The 17,412-nt window shown below is 42.6% G+C and overlaps 1 protein-coding gene across 1 annotated transcript in view; it reads right to left on the bottom strand.

The window, feature by feature from the left end:
- The window catches only part of SHC4 (SHC (Src homology 2 domain containing) family, member 4), a 193,739-nt gene extending 179,782 nt beyond the window's left edge, over positions 1–13,957 (bottom strand). The window contains 2 exon segments of the mRNA XM_006831677.1: positions 13,395–13,921; positions 13,924–13,957. Of these exon segments, the coding sequence (XP_006831740.1) occupies positions 13,395–13,921; positions 13,924–13,957 (561 nt within the window).
- Positions 13,958–17,412: the final 3,455 nt, after the last annotated feature.

Below are 17,412 nucleotides of genomic sequence, written 5' to 3'. Positions count from 1 at the left end.
TCATCCTCACTGGCTTTAGTGGTTGGTGCATAAATTTGAATAATAGTGGTATTAACTGGGTTTCCCTTTGTTGTTGTTGTTGTGAAGTGTCCTTGAGTCAGTTTCGACCCATAGCAACCCTGTAAAGGGTTTCCGAGGAGCAGCTGGTGAGCTTGAACTGCTGACCTTGCAGTTCAAACAGCTTTGCAGTCTGGCGTATTAACCCACAGCGCCACACCAGGACTTCCCTTTAGGTGCACGGATATTATCCTATCACAGACAGCATTGTACCTCATAACTGATCTGGATATGTTCTTTTGGACAACGAATGCAACACCATTCCTCTTCAATTTGTCATTTCTGGCATAGTAAACCATGTGGTTGTCAGATTCAAAATGGCCATTACCAGTCCATTTCAGCTCATTAATGCCTAAGATATAGCGTTCCGTTTCATTTTTGATAACTTCCAATTTTCCCAGATTCTTATTTCATACATTCCATATTCCGATTTTCAATGGATTTTTACAGCTGTTTCTCTTCATTTTGAATTGTGCCCCATCAGCAAATGAAGGTCCTGTGGACTTTACTTCCATAGGCTTTACTCCATTCACTTTATCACGGTCAACTCTACTTTGAGGAGGCAGCTCTTCCCCAGTCACATTTTGAGTGCTTTCCAACCTGAGGGGCTCATTTTCCGGCACTATATCTAACAGTGTTTCTCTGCTATTCATTAGGTTTTCGGTGACTAAATGTTTGGAAGTAGTTCGTCACTCCTTTTTCCTAGTCTGTCTTCATCTGAAGCTCATCTGAAACCTGTTCACCATGGGTGACCCTGCTGGTATTTAAAATACCGGTGGCATAGCTTCCAGAATCACAGCAACTCACAAGCCACCACAGTATGACAAACTGACAGATGAGTGGTGGAGGAAGTTAGAAGTAGCTTAGGTTAAATTTGTAAGAGTCAAATTACCGAACAATTGTTTATTATTCCCCTTCATCCTCTGAATCCACAACCCAGGATTAAGAACCTCATCACATTGACTTGGGCTTTCCAAACCTTAGTACTAAGGACATTTGGGCCTGGTAATTCTTGGTTGTAGGGCTCACTTGTGCATTGCAGGATGTTTAGTCACATGCCTGGCCTCAACCCATTAAAGATCCCTCCCCTCAAGTTTCAGCAACCAAAAATGTCTCCAGGCATGAACAAATGTCCCATAAGAAACAAAATCTTCCCTCGTCAAGTGGCACTATACTATATGTCCTCAGCAAAGGTTCCCAAATATTTTGTGTATAAGAATCATTTTGAAAGCTAGTTCAAAATGCTGGTTGTTGGGCACCAGCCTCAGAAATTCGGAACCACCAGGCCTGGGAATGTGCATTTTTAATAAGCATGTCACTGATACCAACAGCCTTGGCATACTATGAGAAGTACAATGAAAATTCTCCCTAGTGAATAGGAGATTTGATCCGTGGAGAAAGCGTAGGTGACAAACTTTAGGGTGAAGTATAAATCCAAAGACTTGGGGGAAAGTCCCACCACAGTAATCAATTCATTCAGAAGAAAGAATGCCAAAAGGACATGGTGACAAGCCAATACCAAATTCCACTTATTTCACTTTTTTTTTCACCTAGAGGCACCCCTGGATCTTTTTTCCCCCCGTCATCTTTTTTTAATTATGGGAATTTTTCAAGAGTGAGTCAAATAGTATTACTACAAAATTATAGAACACTTTATTAAACAAACATCAAAATGTAAAGCTCTTGTTTCTCAACATATTCTTCACCTAAGTCTATACACTTCTAAAGGAAGTATTTCCATCTCTCTGACCCTTCTCTGAAGAATTCTGAGCTCTTAGGAGTCCTGGTGTGGCCCTGTAGGATAAGCATTGGACTGCCGACCACAGGGTTGGTGGTTCAAACTTACCAGGCACTCCTCAGAAACCCTATACAGGGTCCATATGAGTCAGAACCAACTCAATGACACTTAACAACAACAAAAAGATTTACAAGTCAGAATGGTAATTTGGGCATTCTCAAAGAATTCAAATCATCTTCCTTTTCAATATTCATTGAGTTTGGGAAAATAAAAGAAAACTGAAGGGGTAAGATCAGGGTTATAGGGTGGATAGGGTAAGGTTTCCCAAGTAACTTCCCATAGGACAGTCCTTGCTACCCTTGAAGAATAAGCAGATGCATTGTTATGGTGTGAAAAAAAGTTCTCCAGCACATCTTTCCTGGCCTTTTTCTCACCAATACAGTTTTCAATTTTCTTCAAACTTATTCATAGTAAGTCCTCATCATTATCTTGTGTCCTTTGAGAAAATCTATCAAGATTACCTCTTTGGGATCTCCAAAACAGTATCCATAATCTTCTGAACTCACCTCTCTGCCTTGAATTTAACTAGCTCAGTTGCTGTTGTTGTCAGGTGCCATCAAGTTGGTACCAACTTATAGTGACCCTATGCACAACAGAACAAAACACTGCCTGGTCCTGGGGCAACCTCACAATTGTTGCCATACTTGAGCCCATTGATGCTGCCACTTTGCCAATACAGCTCGCTGGGGGTCTTCCTTTTTTTCTCTGACCCTCCACCTTATCAAACATGATATCCTTCTCTAGCCACTGGTCCCTCCTGACAATATATCCAAAGTATGAGAGACAAAGCTTAGCCATCCTCACCTCCAAGGAGCACTCTGGCTGCACCTCTTCCAACACAGATCTATTGGTTCTTTTGGCAGCCCATGGCACTTTCAATATTCTCCTCCAGCACCATAACTCAAAAGCATCAATTCTTCTACAGTTTTCTTTATTCACTGTCCAGCTTTTGCATGCATATAAGGTTATTGAAAATACCATGGCTTGGGTCAGGCGCACCTTGGTCCTCAAGCTGACATTTTTGCTCTTCAACATTCTATGCAGTTCTTTACTTCTCCCTGTTTGACAGGCAGCCGCAGCTTCTCTTGCAGTACCAGCCGCATCCCTGAGACAGGATGGTGAAGGTCGGAGTAAACGGATTTGACCATATTCAGCGCCTGGTCACCTGAGCTGCTGTTAACTCTGGCAAAGTGGTGGTTGTTGCCATCACCAACTCCTTCATTGACCTCAGTTACATGGTCTACATGTTCCAGTATGATTCGACCCATAGCAAGTTCAGTGGCAATGTCAAGGCTGAGGACAGGAAGCTTATCATCAATGGGAACCCCATCTCTGTCTTCAAGGAGCGAGATCCCGCCAACATCAAGTGGGATGATGTTGGTGCTGAATATGTTGTAGAGTCCACTGGTGTCTTCACAACCTTGGAGAAGCCTGGGGCTCACTTGATGGGTGGTCTTAAAAGGGTAATCATCTCTGCCCCTTCTGCTGAAGCCCCCATGTTTGTGATGGGCGTGAACTACAAACAGTGTGACAACTCCCTCAAGATTGTCAGCAATGCCTCCTGTACCACCAACTGTTTGGCCCCCCAGGCCAAGGTCATCCATGACAATTTTGGCATTGTAGAGGGACTCATGACTGCAGTCCATGCCATCACTGCCACCCAGAAGACCGTGGGTGGCCCCTCTGGGAAACTGCAGTGTGATGGCCGTAAGGATGCCCAGAACATTATCCCTGCATCTACTAGTGCCGCCAAGGCTATGAGCAAGGTCATCCCTGAACTGAGTGGGAAACTCACTGGCATGGCCTTCCATGTCCCCACTCCCAATATGTCTGTCATGGACCTGACCTGCCACCTGGAAAAGGCTGCCAAATACGATGGTGAAGCACGTATCAGATGGACCCCTAAAAGGTATCTTGGGTTACACTGAAGACCAGGTCATTTTCTGTGACTTTAACAGTGACAACCATTATTCCACCTTTGATGCTGAGGCTGGCATTGCCCTCAACGACCACTTTGTCAAGCTCATTTCCTGCTATGACAATGGATTCGGCCACAGTGACAGGGTGGTGGATCTTATGGTCCACATGGCCTCCAAAGAATAAGAGCTCCCTGGACCACCAGCCCCAGTAATAGCACTAGAAGAAGAGAGAGGCCCTCAGCTGCTGGGAGTCCTTAACCCAACTACTCCCCTACACACTGATAAATTCCCATCCTCACCATTTCCATCCAGAACCCCTGGAGAAGGAGAGGGGCTTAGAGAGCCCAGTCTTGTCATGTACCATCAGTAAAGTACATTATCCAGCTTAAAAAAAAAAAAAAAAAAAGTTCTGTGCAGCAGTTTTGCCTAACGCAATATGCTATTTGATCTCTTGATTGCTGCTTCCACAAGTGTTGATGGTTGATCCAAGAAGAATGAAGTCCTTGACAACTTCAATCTTTTCTCCATTGATAAGAATGTTGTTTATTGGTTCAGTGGTGAGGATTTTTGTTTTCTTGACATTGAGATGTAATCCATACCAAAGGCTGTGCTCTTTGATCTTCATCAATAAATATGTTAAGTCCTCTTCACTTTCAGCAAGCAAGGTTGTATCATCTTAATATCACAGGTTGTTAATGAGTCTTCCTCCAATCCCAATACCACATTTTTCTTCATATAACCCACTTTCTCGGTTTATTTGCTCAGCATACAGGTTGAATAAGTGTGGTGAAAGAATACAACCCTGTTGCACACCTTTCTTAATTTTAAACCATTCAGTGTTCCCATGTTCTGTTAGAACAACTTCTTCTTGGTCCATGTACAAATTCCTCATGAGCACAGTTAAGTGCTCCGGAATACTCATACTTCACAATGTTGTCCATAGCTTGTCATGATCCACACAATCTAAAGGCTTTGCATAGTCAGTAAATTACAGGTAAACATCTCTTTGATATTCTCTGTTTTCAGCCAAGATCCATTGGACATCAGCAATGATATCCCTCCATCCATGCTCTCTTCTGAATCCGGCTTGAACCTCTGGGAGTTCTCTGTCAGTCTATGCTTGCAGCTATTTCTGTATTACCTTTAGTAAAACTTTACTCGCATGGGATATCAACTAGCCCAGTACATCTCCTCATAAGCCACTGTTTTCATTGGACTTGTTTTTTAAGGCACCCTAATGAGATTGGACAAGTGTATTACTGAGAGAATTTGTCTGTACCCATTTATTGACCACAGAGACACAGTTAAAGATGTTGTGTTTGGAATAAACTCATTCATATATGAATTGAAACCCTAGTTGTTGTTCTTAAGAGCAGTCCAGTTAGTTCTGACTCGTAGCTACCCTGTACAGGATTTACGAGGAGCGGCTAGTGAGTTTGAACCATCAACCTGCAGCTCAAACCAACCGTGAGATCAAGTGCTTATCCTATAGCACCACACCAGGACTCAATGAAACCCTCATAGCAATGCTTTTTTAACTTACCCTCATATGTGTAACCAAAAAATTTTATTTCAACAATCTTCATGTGTACAGTTTAGTGACCTTAATTATGCTCAATATGAATACTTAGGGGGCACTCGGCTTCTGTTAAAAGTGATGGTATCATTTGAGAACCCAATAAGGGTGATGGTTGAACAACCTCTGAACCTTTGAAAGTTCATTCTCCTCCCTCTACCTGGAACCAACTATGTGATCGCCTGTGTGCTAATTTTTTCCACTCATATTTTCTTATTTAATCATCTTCCTGACGTTTGGGGGAAGCTTGCCAACTTTAACATTATTTATCTGGTAAAATTCATTGTTCCTAAAAACTTGCATACAATGCAACTTTTGACCCACAATCTCTTCACAAAATAGGGACAGCCTGTACTAGTACAGAAAGTCCTCTACCTTTAAAACTCTTAGCAACTTTGTGAGGCTGGGAAAAGACTTTTGAGTTGAGAAGACATGAGCCTTCTCTTGGGTCTCACCCAGTTTCCAGTACACTTTGTCTCTTGGTATTAAAAAAAAAAAAAAAAGTCTCCATATACTCAAATGGACTCCTGGTGTGGTGCTGTAGGATCAGCATTGAACTGCAAACCACAAGGTTGGCAGTTCAAACTCACCAGCTGCTCTTCAGAAACCCTATACAGGGTCACCATGAGTCGGAACTGACTCAAGGGCACTTAACAACAATAACATATACTCAAATGTGCTTAAGAAGACAAAACAGTACTTTCAGCCTCTCTCCCAGGTATTCTGAATTGGAAAACAAAAGACAAAGAGGTTAGACACCTCCTCTTATTCCAACAACACAGGTGGGTTTGCAAACCCAACTACTATTGTAAATGGGTTTGCAATCCCATTTACAATAGCCACCCAAAGGATGAAATATCTTGGAATAAATGTAACCAGAGAAACAAAGGACTTATACAAAGAAAACTACAAAACACTACTGCAAGAAACTAAAAGAGACTTACAAAGATGGAAGAATGTACCATGTTCCTGGATAGGAAGACTTAACGTTGTGAAAATGTCAATACTGCCCAAAGCAATTTACACATATAATGCAATAACAATCCAGATTCCAATGACAATCTTCAAAGAGATGGAAAAAGCAATTGCAAACTTTATATGGAAAGGAAAGAGACCCAGGATAAGCAGAGCACTGCTTAAGAACAAGAAGAAGGTTGGAGAACCAGACAGGTGTTGTAAATAGTGACAATGGTTGGGACTCTGGCTCAGGACCCAACTCTCACCATCTGCCACCATCGGGATTGCTAGCCTGGTGCTGCCAGCTCTCCTGAAAAGCCAGAAATGCATAGCTCTATGTGGAAAAAGAGTTTTTAAATGTTGGTAACTTATCCCAAAAACAATTCTGTTTTGTTGTTTTTTTTAATTTGACGCAACTGTCAGTTTATGATCTATGTGTTCCAGACTCCTTTCTAGATTGAGCACCGCTTGTTCCGTGCTTTCGTTTCTCTCTACCTTGCCTCACCACTCCCTCCCCATTCCATCAGTCTCCCACGACAATGTAATTTCTAACTCTACCAAAAGCTGCCTTCAGTGTCATTTTCCATCAGAATCCTTGGCTGTGGGTGTCTTACCCTAATGTATGAAAGCAGCACTTTTCAACTTCATCCTCCCTTTTCCAAGTCCTAAGTATCTTCATCTGCATTGTTCTCTCTAGGCAATTATTCTTTTCTCAATTATTCCGTGCAACCTTCCGTGCCCTCCTTTGATCATCAACTCCTTTGGCTGCTTGTTGCTTCTGGATTTTTCGTTAGCATTCCTAAGCCATCTGCCCTCTCTATTTTTCATGGACTATAATTGGGAAGAGGATGGGTAGCTGGCACAAGTGGATGTCTGAACATTCCAGACCCTTACTCTCCATCCTGGCTGGGTCCCACAGAAGTAGCAATGCCTTCCCAGGGGAATGACTTGAAGGGCATCATTCTCATTCTCAGCAAGAAGATCCCAGAATGGGATTCTAGTGCCCAAATGGAGGTCTGGAAACCAAGTTGCCTCCTGTCTTTAGCAAACTATTAACAACAACAACAAAACAAAGATTAAAGACCTTTGACCCATTTAGGGGCACGAAAATAAAATAAGCCTCCTGATTCATTATGTGATCCTGGTTAAATGTTGAAGCGATAGTCATGACCAAAATTGAAGTCAAGCACAGTCAGGGTTTAGGATTGGCGTTTACATGATTTATAATAATAAAAATAATGACATTTCTCACCTGAATTTATGGTTGCAAATATACTTATTTATCAGAATTGTAGAGTAGTAATAATTTTATGTCCCTAAATAATGTTCTTAATAAAAAATTCAGTTCTTTGAGGCCTTTTGACTTTCCACAATACCCTCTTACAAAACTCTTGTTTCAGATGAAATCCTTTAATGAAATGACTAGTTGTAGGCAGCACTGATTGCTATGATCTTGATATTTCAAAGCAAAACTAACCAGACTTCCCTGATATCCAAAGCTTGTACCTTCCAAACCAAACCCAATTCCAACTCATAGTGACCCGTGTAGCCCAGAGCAGAACTGCTCCCTAGGGCTTCTGATGCTATACATATTTATGAGCTTCATCTTTCTCCAGAACAGCTGGTGTGTTTGAAGCCACGACCTTTCAGTTAACAGCCAAATCTTAAAGCACTGCATCATGGATCTTCTAAGAAAGGAAAAGGAAATCCTATTTGCCTCATATCCCTGCTGATGTTTAAGTTCATGAGCTGTGTGCATCATTTAGATCCTACAGTGATGTTGTTGTTATTGTTAGATGTGGTCGAGTCAGTTCCAACTCATAGTAACTCTATGCACATAGACTGAATCACTGCCTGGTCCTATATCAGCCTCAAAATTGTTGTTACATTTGAGCCCATTGTGTTGTCACTGTTTCAATCCATCTCATCAGGGTTTTCCTCTTTTTCACCAACCCTCCACATTATCAAGCATGATGTCCCTCTCCAGGAATTGCTCCCTCCTAACAACATGTCATAATATACTTACTGATGAAGATCAAAGACCACAGCCTTCGGTGTGGGTTGCATCCAATGTAAAGAAAATAAAAATCCTCACCATCGGACCAATTAACAACATCCATATAAATGGAGGAGAGATTGAACTTGTAGAGACTTCATTTTGCTCAGATCAACCATCAACATTCATGGAAGCAACAGTCAAGAAATCAAACAACATATTGCATTAGGTGAATCTGCTGTACAAAACCTCTTTAAAGTGTTGAAGAGCAAAGATGTCAGCTTGAGGACTAAAATATGCCTGACCCAAGTCAGGGTATTCTCAATAACCTCATATGCATTTGAAAGTTGGACAGTAAATAAAGGAGACCGTAGAAGAATTAATGCATTTGAGTTATGGTATTGGAGGAGAATATTAAAAGTACCATGGACTGCCAAAAGAACAAACAGGTCTGTGTTGGAAGAAGTGCAGCCGGAGTGCTCCTTGGAAGCCAAGATGGCCAAACTTCATCTGTCATAATTCAGACATATTGTCAGGAGGGACCAGTCGCTGGACATGGATGTCATGTTTCATAAAGTGGAGGGTCAGAGAAAAAGAAGAAGACCCCCAATGAGATGGATTGGCACAGTGGCAACAGTGATGGGCTCAGGCCTAGCAACGATTGTGAGGTTGGCCCAGGACCTGGAAGTGTTTTGTTCTGTTGTGCATAGGGTCGCCATAAGTCAGTACTAACTGAATGGCACCTAACTACTGCTATTACTACTACTAACAACATATATGAAGTATGAGAGACAAAGTGATATAAATGCAATATTAGGAAACAGTGTTGATTCCATTCAACCCATATAATGACATGACACTGACTTTAGAATAATATGAAAATGGAAGTGACAGAAGAAATCATATTGGGGAGAGACCCCTAAAGGGTTATGTAAGATAAGTGAAATAGGTACCAGTCCATGCATCTTGTACAAGCCTGGATGCAACACAGGCAAGTTGTCATCACAGGGACCTTCTTAAACAAAATAGTGAAATTGGCAACACTAAGGACCTCTGGTAGCTTAGTAGTTATGAGTTGGGCTGTTATTCTCATGGTCAGCAGTTCGAAACTACCAGCCATTTTGTGGAAAAAAGATGAGGCTTTCTGCTCCTGTAAAGATATACAGACTCAGAAACCCTATACAGAGTCAGAACCAACTCCACGGTACATAACCACCACCAGCAGTGCATTTTGGAATTCTTGCCACTCTTCCTTGCTCTCTTTTCCCTTCTCATGACTATTTTGGAACAATTTTACTAATAGAAAAAGTTTTCACTGTGGGCTTTAAAAAAAAAATCCACCACATTTTATCCAAGTAGAGACATTTTAGTATAGTATTGTTTAGTTCAGGGAGGAAAGGAAGGTGAATTGAGACAGTGATAGAAAACAATGTTTACATAGAACTGGAAGTCCTTGTGTGCCCTTAAGCAGATATGTGGTTTAGGCAAGTTACTTCACCTCACTGAGCCTCAGTTTTTTCCATTACAAAATGAAAGCTTTAGATTTGGAGATCTCTAAGACTTTCTTCCAACGAATGCTCTAGGAGTCCTGGTTTGATGCTGTAGGATAAGCACTGGACTGTTAACCTAACTACAGGTCAAGAGTTGAAACCGACCAATCAATCCCACACAGGATTGCTATGAGAGTCAGAATGAACTAGACAGCACTTAATAACAACAATGGTCAAGAGAAGAAAGGTCTGGCAAATCAAGGGTCAAAAGACAACAACAGGAAGAATAGTTCAAACCTTCCAGAATTGTCCTCAATTCTAGAAAAATCTACCTCTATATCTATCCCAAGAGACAGGAAGGAAAATAGAACACCCCAAATCTCAAATTGTCAGTTTTAGTTGGAATTACTTCCTCCCACCCACACTACTCCCTCTTAACTGCCAATAATTTCAAGAGAAATTAGCAGAGGCAGAAAACCATCTCATTTTGTTGTGGGCCTCTGGCTTTCTTCTGTGAAAATAGTGGGACTCTGTCGCTGGGGGTTTTCTAAAGTTACACAACCCTTCTTAAAAGGTTTAGTGTTATCAGACTCTCCATGTGCATGATATTGTTGTTGTGACTCATCACAACCTTATAAAGGGTTTCCAGGGAGCAGTTGCTGGGTTTGAACCTTTTGGTTAGCAGTCCAGTGCTTATCCTATAGCATCACACCAGGACTCCATGTGCATAGCAAAGTCTTTTTCTCCTTAGCGTCTCTTGTCCACAGAGAGTAGAGAAGAACATCATGTTTAGTGAAGTAGAGGATCAGTGAAAATGAGGAAGACACTCAATAAGATGAATTGCCATAGCGGCTGCAACATAAACTCAAATACAGCAACATTGTGAGGATGGCACAAGACGAGGCAATATTTAGTTCTGTTGGACATAGGAATCAACTTAACAGCACTCAACAACAACAAGAGAGGCACTTAGGGGGTGCATCCTGACATAGCCTAGTGGCAATACAGTATGGCTCATTTGGGTCATGGGGTAAGCACTTTTCCTGGGGTCAGTTGTCATTGCCACAAAAAGACAGATGGAGTCCTCATTAAAATCTAAAATGTCATTGGAGATGCTCCTTTGGGAAATGGATTCACATAGCAACACTTTTCATATTTAAAATTGTACAGGTGTGTAGATGTGAGGAGATGGAAAGAAAAATCAAGATAGAAGATGTCTAAGTGATGGGAGAAACAGGTACAAAGAAAACAGTTTGGAGAGTCCTTCTTTTACCCACCAGGATTTTGCAGATGCTTAGGCTTGACAAGTGAGAAACGTATCCATGAACTTTTAGTAGACACATGAAACTATTTCCATTACCAGCTATATCGCTGCGGGGGCAGACAAGAACTGAATGTCCCATAAATTTGCCTTCCTAAGAGGTTGCCCAGGACCGGGCATTGTTTCATTCTGTTGTGCACAGAGTCACTATGAGTTGGTACCGACTCGATGGCACCTAACAACAACAAGAGGTTTTGTTACCCATTTTTCAAAGGTGCCTCAAGCCTGCCATTTTGGTAGATGTCCCAGCATTCATTATCTGGACTTCCTTGATCTCCTTATTGATTTCCATACAGTTATTGGGCCATGTCAAAAATGTATACAGTCCCCAGGTTACAAATGAAATCTGTTCCTGATTGGTAGGCCGGGTCAGGTATAAATGGTTCTTACCTAGCCTTAACTTTAGTGCAAGAAAGGCTCAAAAGCCTTTTCAATGATAAAAATTTTTCATTGTGATGAAAAATTTGTTGCAAGTAGAGATTGGTTCAATCATTTCAAAATGAGGACACATTTATATAACATTAAAGGGCAAGCTTGAGTTGTCCATGAAACGCTTGTAACCTGAGGTTTACCTGAACCTTCAGAACAGCCTTCTTACAGTTCTAGTCTTACACGATCACTTGTCTACAAATTGATACCACTTAGATGTCATTACTTTAAACTTAATACAGCAAAAGTAAACTTAGGTTAAGTCTCCCTTCCTCTCTCTGTTTTATCGCTAGCATCACTAATCCCATTCTCAAACTTTAAATTTGGAGTTGCTTTTCACTCCTTGCTACTCTTCCTCAATAGCTTTCCCCAACATCCATATAGAACAATAATAAACTCATCAGTCTACTACCCACTGCTTAATCAATATTCACAACTGTATTTTCTATATTGTGATCTGAATTATTTGATTAACCACTGTGATAATGGTGGCTTTCCTCACATGTTGTTGTTGTTGTTAAGTACCATGGAGTCGCTTCCGACTCATAATGTTTTCTCTCATCTCCACTGAATCTTGTTAACACTTCACACCTAAACTCCAGGAGTATCTTTCTTACTGGCCTCCCAGTCTCTAATTTTTCCCTGCTTCAATCCATTTAGAATAGATCAACAGATAGATATTTTTAAAATCACTTTTGCCAAACCATATTTTCACTAAGAATTTAGGAGGGCTGTCATTTACCAGTAAGAGTGTATATAAACTCATTTGGCACTGAGAGGCTTCAGTCAACTGCTTCCTTATTCCTCAGATACATTATATATACATATGTATTTGTCTTTATTTAACCCATACTTGTTTGAACACCAGCCCTCTCTTTATCAGCTACCATGCCTCAACACTCCCCCTCCTCTTCAATTAAACCCAGTTTATGTGATGCAACTTTTCAGCCTCTTGGATTCTGCTTGACTTTTGCCTTGCCAGGAATTTCCTCCTTCCTGCCCATCTGCAGAACTGATATCTCTTACCAGATGCATCTTCTCTGGAGGTTTCCCATATGAATAAATCCCAGATCATGACAACTTGGCCCTTTTTCAGAATTCCCTCAGCATTCTCATACTAGATATCTACTGTTAAATGTTGTTCTTGTACTATTTCACAAGCATTTGCTGGTCTCTAAAATTAAAAATTGAGTTTCAGAAGATCAGGGGTCAATTTTTCCATTCTCCTTTTATCCAGATCTGGAGAGGGCAAGGACACACTCAAGGCCAGTAAGTACTTTGATTTTGCACATATCTCATAGACAAGGCCCATTTGCCATAGCTTCGGTAATAAAGGCAATAAATGTGTACTGAGCTAAAACTAGCCTCTTAGCACAAGGTTGGAGACTTGACCATTCTTTAAGAATGAGCTAAATGTAAGTTAAATTTTATAAAATAATTCAAGCCCCATACACACCATGTACTCCTCTAGCACAGAAATCTCTACGGTTTTCATCTAAAATACAATGGTGGTATAATCTAATAAATCTCAACCGCTTATTGGATTTGAAATCCTTGTCTCTTCTTGGCTAGAATGCTAGGTCCCGTGGGGACAAGAAGGCACCATCTAAGCTGCCTCTCTCTACATGAATCCCTACACCTGGCAACTACCTACAAGCTAGCATCAGTTTATGTCCTTGAAACAAAGGTTGTCTGACTCCACTACAAACCAGATATTTATCAGAAAATTTGTAAACCCAGTTGCCTGTCTTTTGGTCTAGTTGCATAGTGACTTGTCCAAACCCAGAATCCAACTAGGTGGTGGCTGCCCTGCCCCTATATGTTCTTAGAAGCATAAGGAATAGGACTTACCTTCACATAGTAGTTCATGCCCATCCCCAACAGGTGCTGGAGAAAGTGCCTGTCCTGCCTGTTCCCAGGGGTTGGCTCCCCAGGGCCTGGAAGCGGACAGGCATCTTGAGTTACTGCATGTGCTGTGTGCTCCACCAAGTCCGACCGGAGGGAAGCTGCAGACCCGGCCCTATTTTGACTGGTTTCGGGGGAAGCGGGACTGCTCGGAGCGGGTTCCTGGCTTTCTGGGAGCTTCAGCCGCAGCACCTCTTTGGTACCCAGACAAAAGTTTTTCAGACTCAGCAAGGTGGCTGGGTTGGCCAGCTTCACACTCGCCATACGGGGGATCAAGGTACACAATGTAGTGGGGCTGTCCTGGGACGCCAAGGTAGCATCTTCCGCTGGCAGGTGAGGTGTCAGGGTGGGGCAGGGTGGCTGTGGCGAGCCCTTGGCCCCGACCGCGCCTCCAGGGCTGCCTTCGTCCAAGGACGTGATGGACTCGTTCCGAAAGCGGCTGTACTTGGCCCTGTGCAGCATCCCGGGGTGCCGAGTCCTGCCAGGCTGTCCTGACCGCGTTTTCGCATAGCCTTGGATGTGCTGAAACAGGATACTGTTGCATAAATCGCCTTGTCGCCCGGCAGAGAAACGACACGGAAATCAAATGCCTCTCCGCCCGGTGCACCTCGCTGCTCTTCTACTCTACTCTTTCAGGAAGCTGCCCTCGCCTCCTAGTCCCTTAAGGATGACAGCCCAGGGGGAAACGCCTCCCCAGCTCTGATTTCAGTCCCTCGCTGGCCCAGGCTGCAGCTCCCGGCTTCTCGCCTAGGATTCCTTGCTGGACACGCCTGGACCACCGCGACTGGATCGTTCACCGCCAACTCCTCCGCACAGCCGGGGCCGGAGCACCAGCCGGGCCCCGCCGCACCGCCAGCCTTGCAGAAGTCACAGAAATATTGAGTGCCCCCGCCCCCAAGCCTCCCTTTCTGCAAGCAGGAACTTTCAAACCTGCTCCCTTCGGTTCCCACAGGGTGGGGCAATGACTGGCCTATTAACCCTTTATTTGTTTCAGGGACTGTTCATCTTTTAAAAAAGAAGAAGAATGTCTATATGAGCCAATGGCCCTTCTGCCTGCCTTCTCTTGGAAGATCTTATCTCGCATCCATTCTGGGCCACAAGCCAGGAGTTCTAGAGACGGGCGCTGCTCCGCATTGTTTCAGGGACTCTCGAAGCCTTGGTGTCCCTCAATTCCCCTCCTGACCTGCCCACCCTTCTGCACTCTCGGAGCGTCTTTCAGGAACCCACTCGCAGCAGAAAGCAGAGATGTGAACGGTGATACGCAAAGTGTTGAAATTTTATGAATGAACTTTGCTGAATGGATTTCTCTCTGTGTGTGCAAGCTAATAAATCTGTGAATGAAGCTGAGAATAGCTGTAATTGACTGACGGTCTCAGGGGTGCTTGGTTTTCATCCAATCCGGCGGCAGCTTGATGACTCATACACCATAAATATACTAAACTAAGTAGCCCTAAGAAATAAAGCTAGTAGGAGAAAGGAGGGCAGATTCATTCTGTGATATCCGATGAAGGGGTTAAAAGGAAACGCAATCGTGATTATAAATCATCAGGAAGCTGGGGAGTGGCAGGTTAAAAGGACCATTTTTCTTGTTGTGATGGGTGGCAAAGCCAAGCAGAGGAGCTCAAAATTAGATCCATTGTTACACGGATATTAGAACATATGGTACACAACTCCTGTGGGAAGCCGTGATGCATCTTTCTTAGAAACAGTGTGCTTTTTTTTTTTTTTTTTTAATTGATTGTTGGTTCCATCTCCGGTCTGGTGCAACTTCCTGTACCTATCAAATGCATTCTGAAGACATGATGACAACTGCAAGAGGCTTAGCACACAGGAAGCCAGAGACAGAGCTGGGAAGGAAAATGCAGGTTCTTTTAGGAATGGAGAAGAAACTGCTGAAACATTGGGGGAGGGGAGGGAGTGTAAGAAATCACATATAAAAGACAAGCAAATGTCTGCTGACAGTTCAATATCTCAGTGGAACAGGTCTTTGTGTCTGAAGTTGTTCATTAATTTAATTAAAAATTGAAGTAAATTTGGCAACCACAGGACTCAGGGATGCCACCTCCACTGTCCTATTTCCTACAAGGCTGCACTAGGCTCATGTGTATTTATGACGTTTTTGGCCTGAGCTTCCTAGGGATCCAAACAAAGGTCCTGGATTTAATGGTTGTATGTGACCTGTGGAAAAGACATCCTTGCTGGCTACTTGCTCCCCCACGGAAATAATGCATCTTTTCACATCCTGTCTGCCAAATCTATTAGGATGTGTGTTTTCCTTGCCTTTCTAAAGCAGCTTTACCAGGACCTTGTATGAAGGTGAAAGTGACAAAGTAGCCACTTGGGGGTGAGAGGCAGCCCCTGAGGCCCAGCAGTTACCTCATCCCAAAGGTTTGAAGCAGAGGCCAAAAAATGATCCCAATATTCCAAAGGAAGACTTACTGAATGAATTTCATTCTAGGTAGGTGGGTGGGGAAAGTGATTGGCTTTTTCCTAGAATATTAGAACATCCTGGTTTTTATCCCCCACGTGGTTTTGATCTTTTGGATGTAGATCACCAGGATTTTCTTCAGATGCACCTCTTGATGGATTCAAGTCACCAACCTTTCGATTAGTAGCCCAGTGCTTAATTACATGTGCCACCCGGGAACAATTAGAACATCCTCTTCAAGTACTTAATAATGACACTAATACTAATAGGAATTACTGTTACAGAAGATCAGACACTTGCCATATTCCATCATCATTAACAACCATTGGAAGCTGGGACTACTTTCATCACCACTTTAAAGACGTGGAAACAAGAGTCACACAGCAAGTTCAGTGATCCCTTAGGTGGAGAAGGCTGGTATAGAGATTCCTCCTGCAGTTCTGTCTGACTACAAAGCCTGAGCAGGAGGCCACTGTACTCTGCTGCCTCCCAGGGGCCCAGAGGAGCTCAAATCTAGATTGGCACAGTGGTTAGGCGTTGGGCTACTAGCAGAGAGGTCAGCTGTTCAAACCCATCAGATGCTCCGAGAGAAAGATGAGACAATCTACTCCCGTAAATACTTACAGTCTCAGAAACTCTATGGAACAGTTTCACTAAGTCAGGTTGCTGTGAGTCAGAGTCAAGTTGATGGCAATGGACGGAATCTTCATGGCAACAGATCACTGCATCTTTCCTCTAGGAGTGGCTGGTGGCTTTGAATCACTAACCTCCTAATTAACAGCTGAGCACTTAACCATTGTGCCACCAGGGCTCCTTAATCTAGATCTAGCTCACATTAAACGTGAACAAATTGTTTAATATTTAATATTCATAGCCACTCTAAGTGGCAGGTATTATTTATCATTCCAATTGTGTAGAAGGGGCAAATTGATGCTCAGAGAGATTTAGTGGCTTGGCTAAGCCACACAAACCAATAACTGGCAGATCCAGTGTGGCACTGGACTTCAATTTCATGCCCTAAACCACCGTGAGACAAGCTACCCTATGTAAGTGCCTGATGCCACCAGCTGATCACTAAAGGTTAGTTCTTGTTCCTTTATCCCTCCTTGGAGATCATACCTATAAAATATATCCTGGATTGTTAAGACTAAAAACATTATTGTCATTTAACTATAACAGATGTATTAACCCTCTGAGTGCCACCATTGAAAATCAGGATTCTGCTTACACCATGGCTGTGTGCCTCCTTTGCTTATGACCCTTGGCAAGGGCGCCTTCTGTAAGCCAACATACTAGCTTATTGATTTCCAATCAAAGTGCTGAAAAATGCCATCTGTTTTTTTTTCTTGCTGCTTATAGCAAAATGAGAGAAGAAAGAACGAAATTGAGGGAAGAACTGTTAAAAAGGAACTAGGGAAGTGGGCCAACTGTTGATGCATGAAGGAGATTGTAATCATTGAGATGAAACAAAGCATATGATTTGTTGAATGTAAAACTGGTGATCTTGTCTGTAAACCGTCACTAAATTTACAATAA

This window comes from Chrysochloris asiatica, unplaced genomic scaffold (genome assembly GCF_000296735.1).
Source record: "Chrysochloris asiatica unplaced genomic scaffold, ChrAsi1.0 scaffold00004, whole genome shotgun sequence".
Taxonomy (NCBI): domain Eukaryota; kingdom Metazoa; phylum Chordata; class Mammalia; order Afrosoricida; family Chrysochloridae; genus Chrysochloris; species Chrysochloris asiatica.
This window is presented reverse-complemented; position numbering and strand designations above follow the sequence as displayed.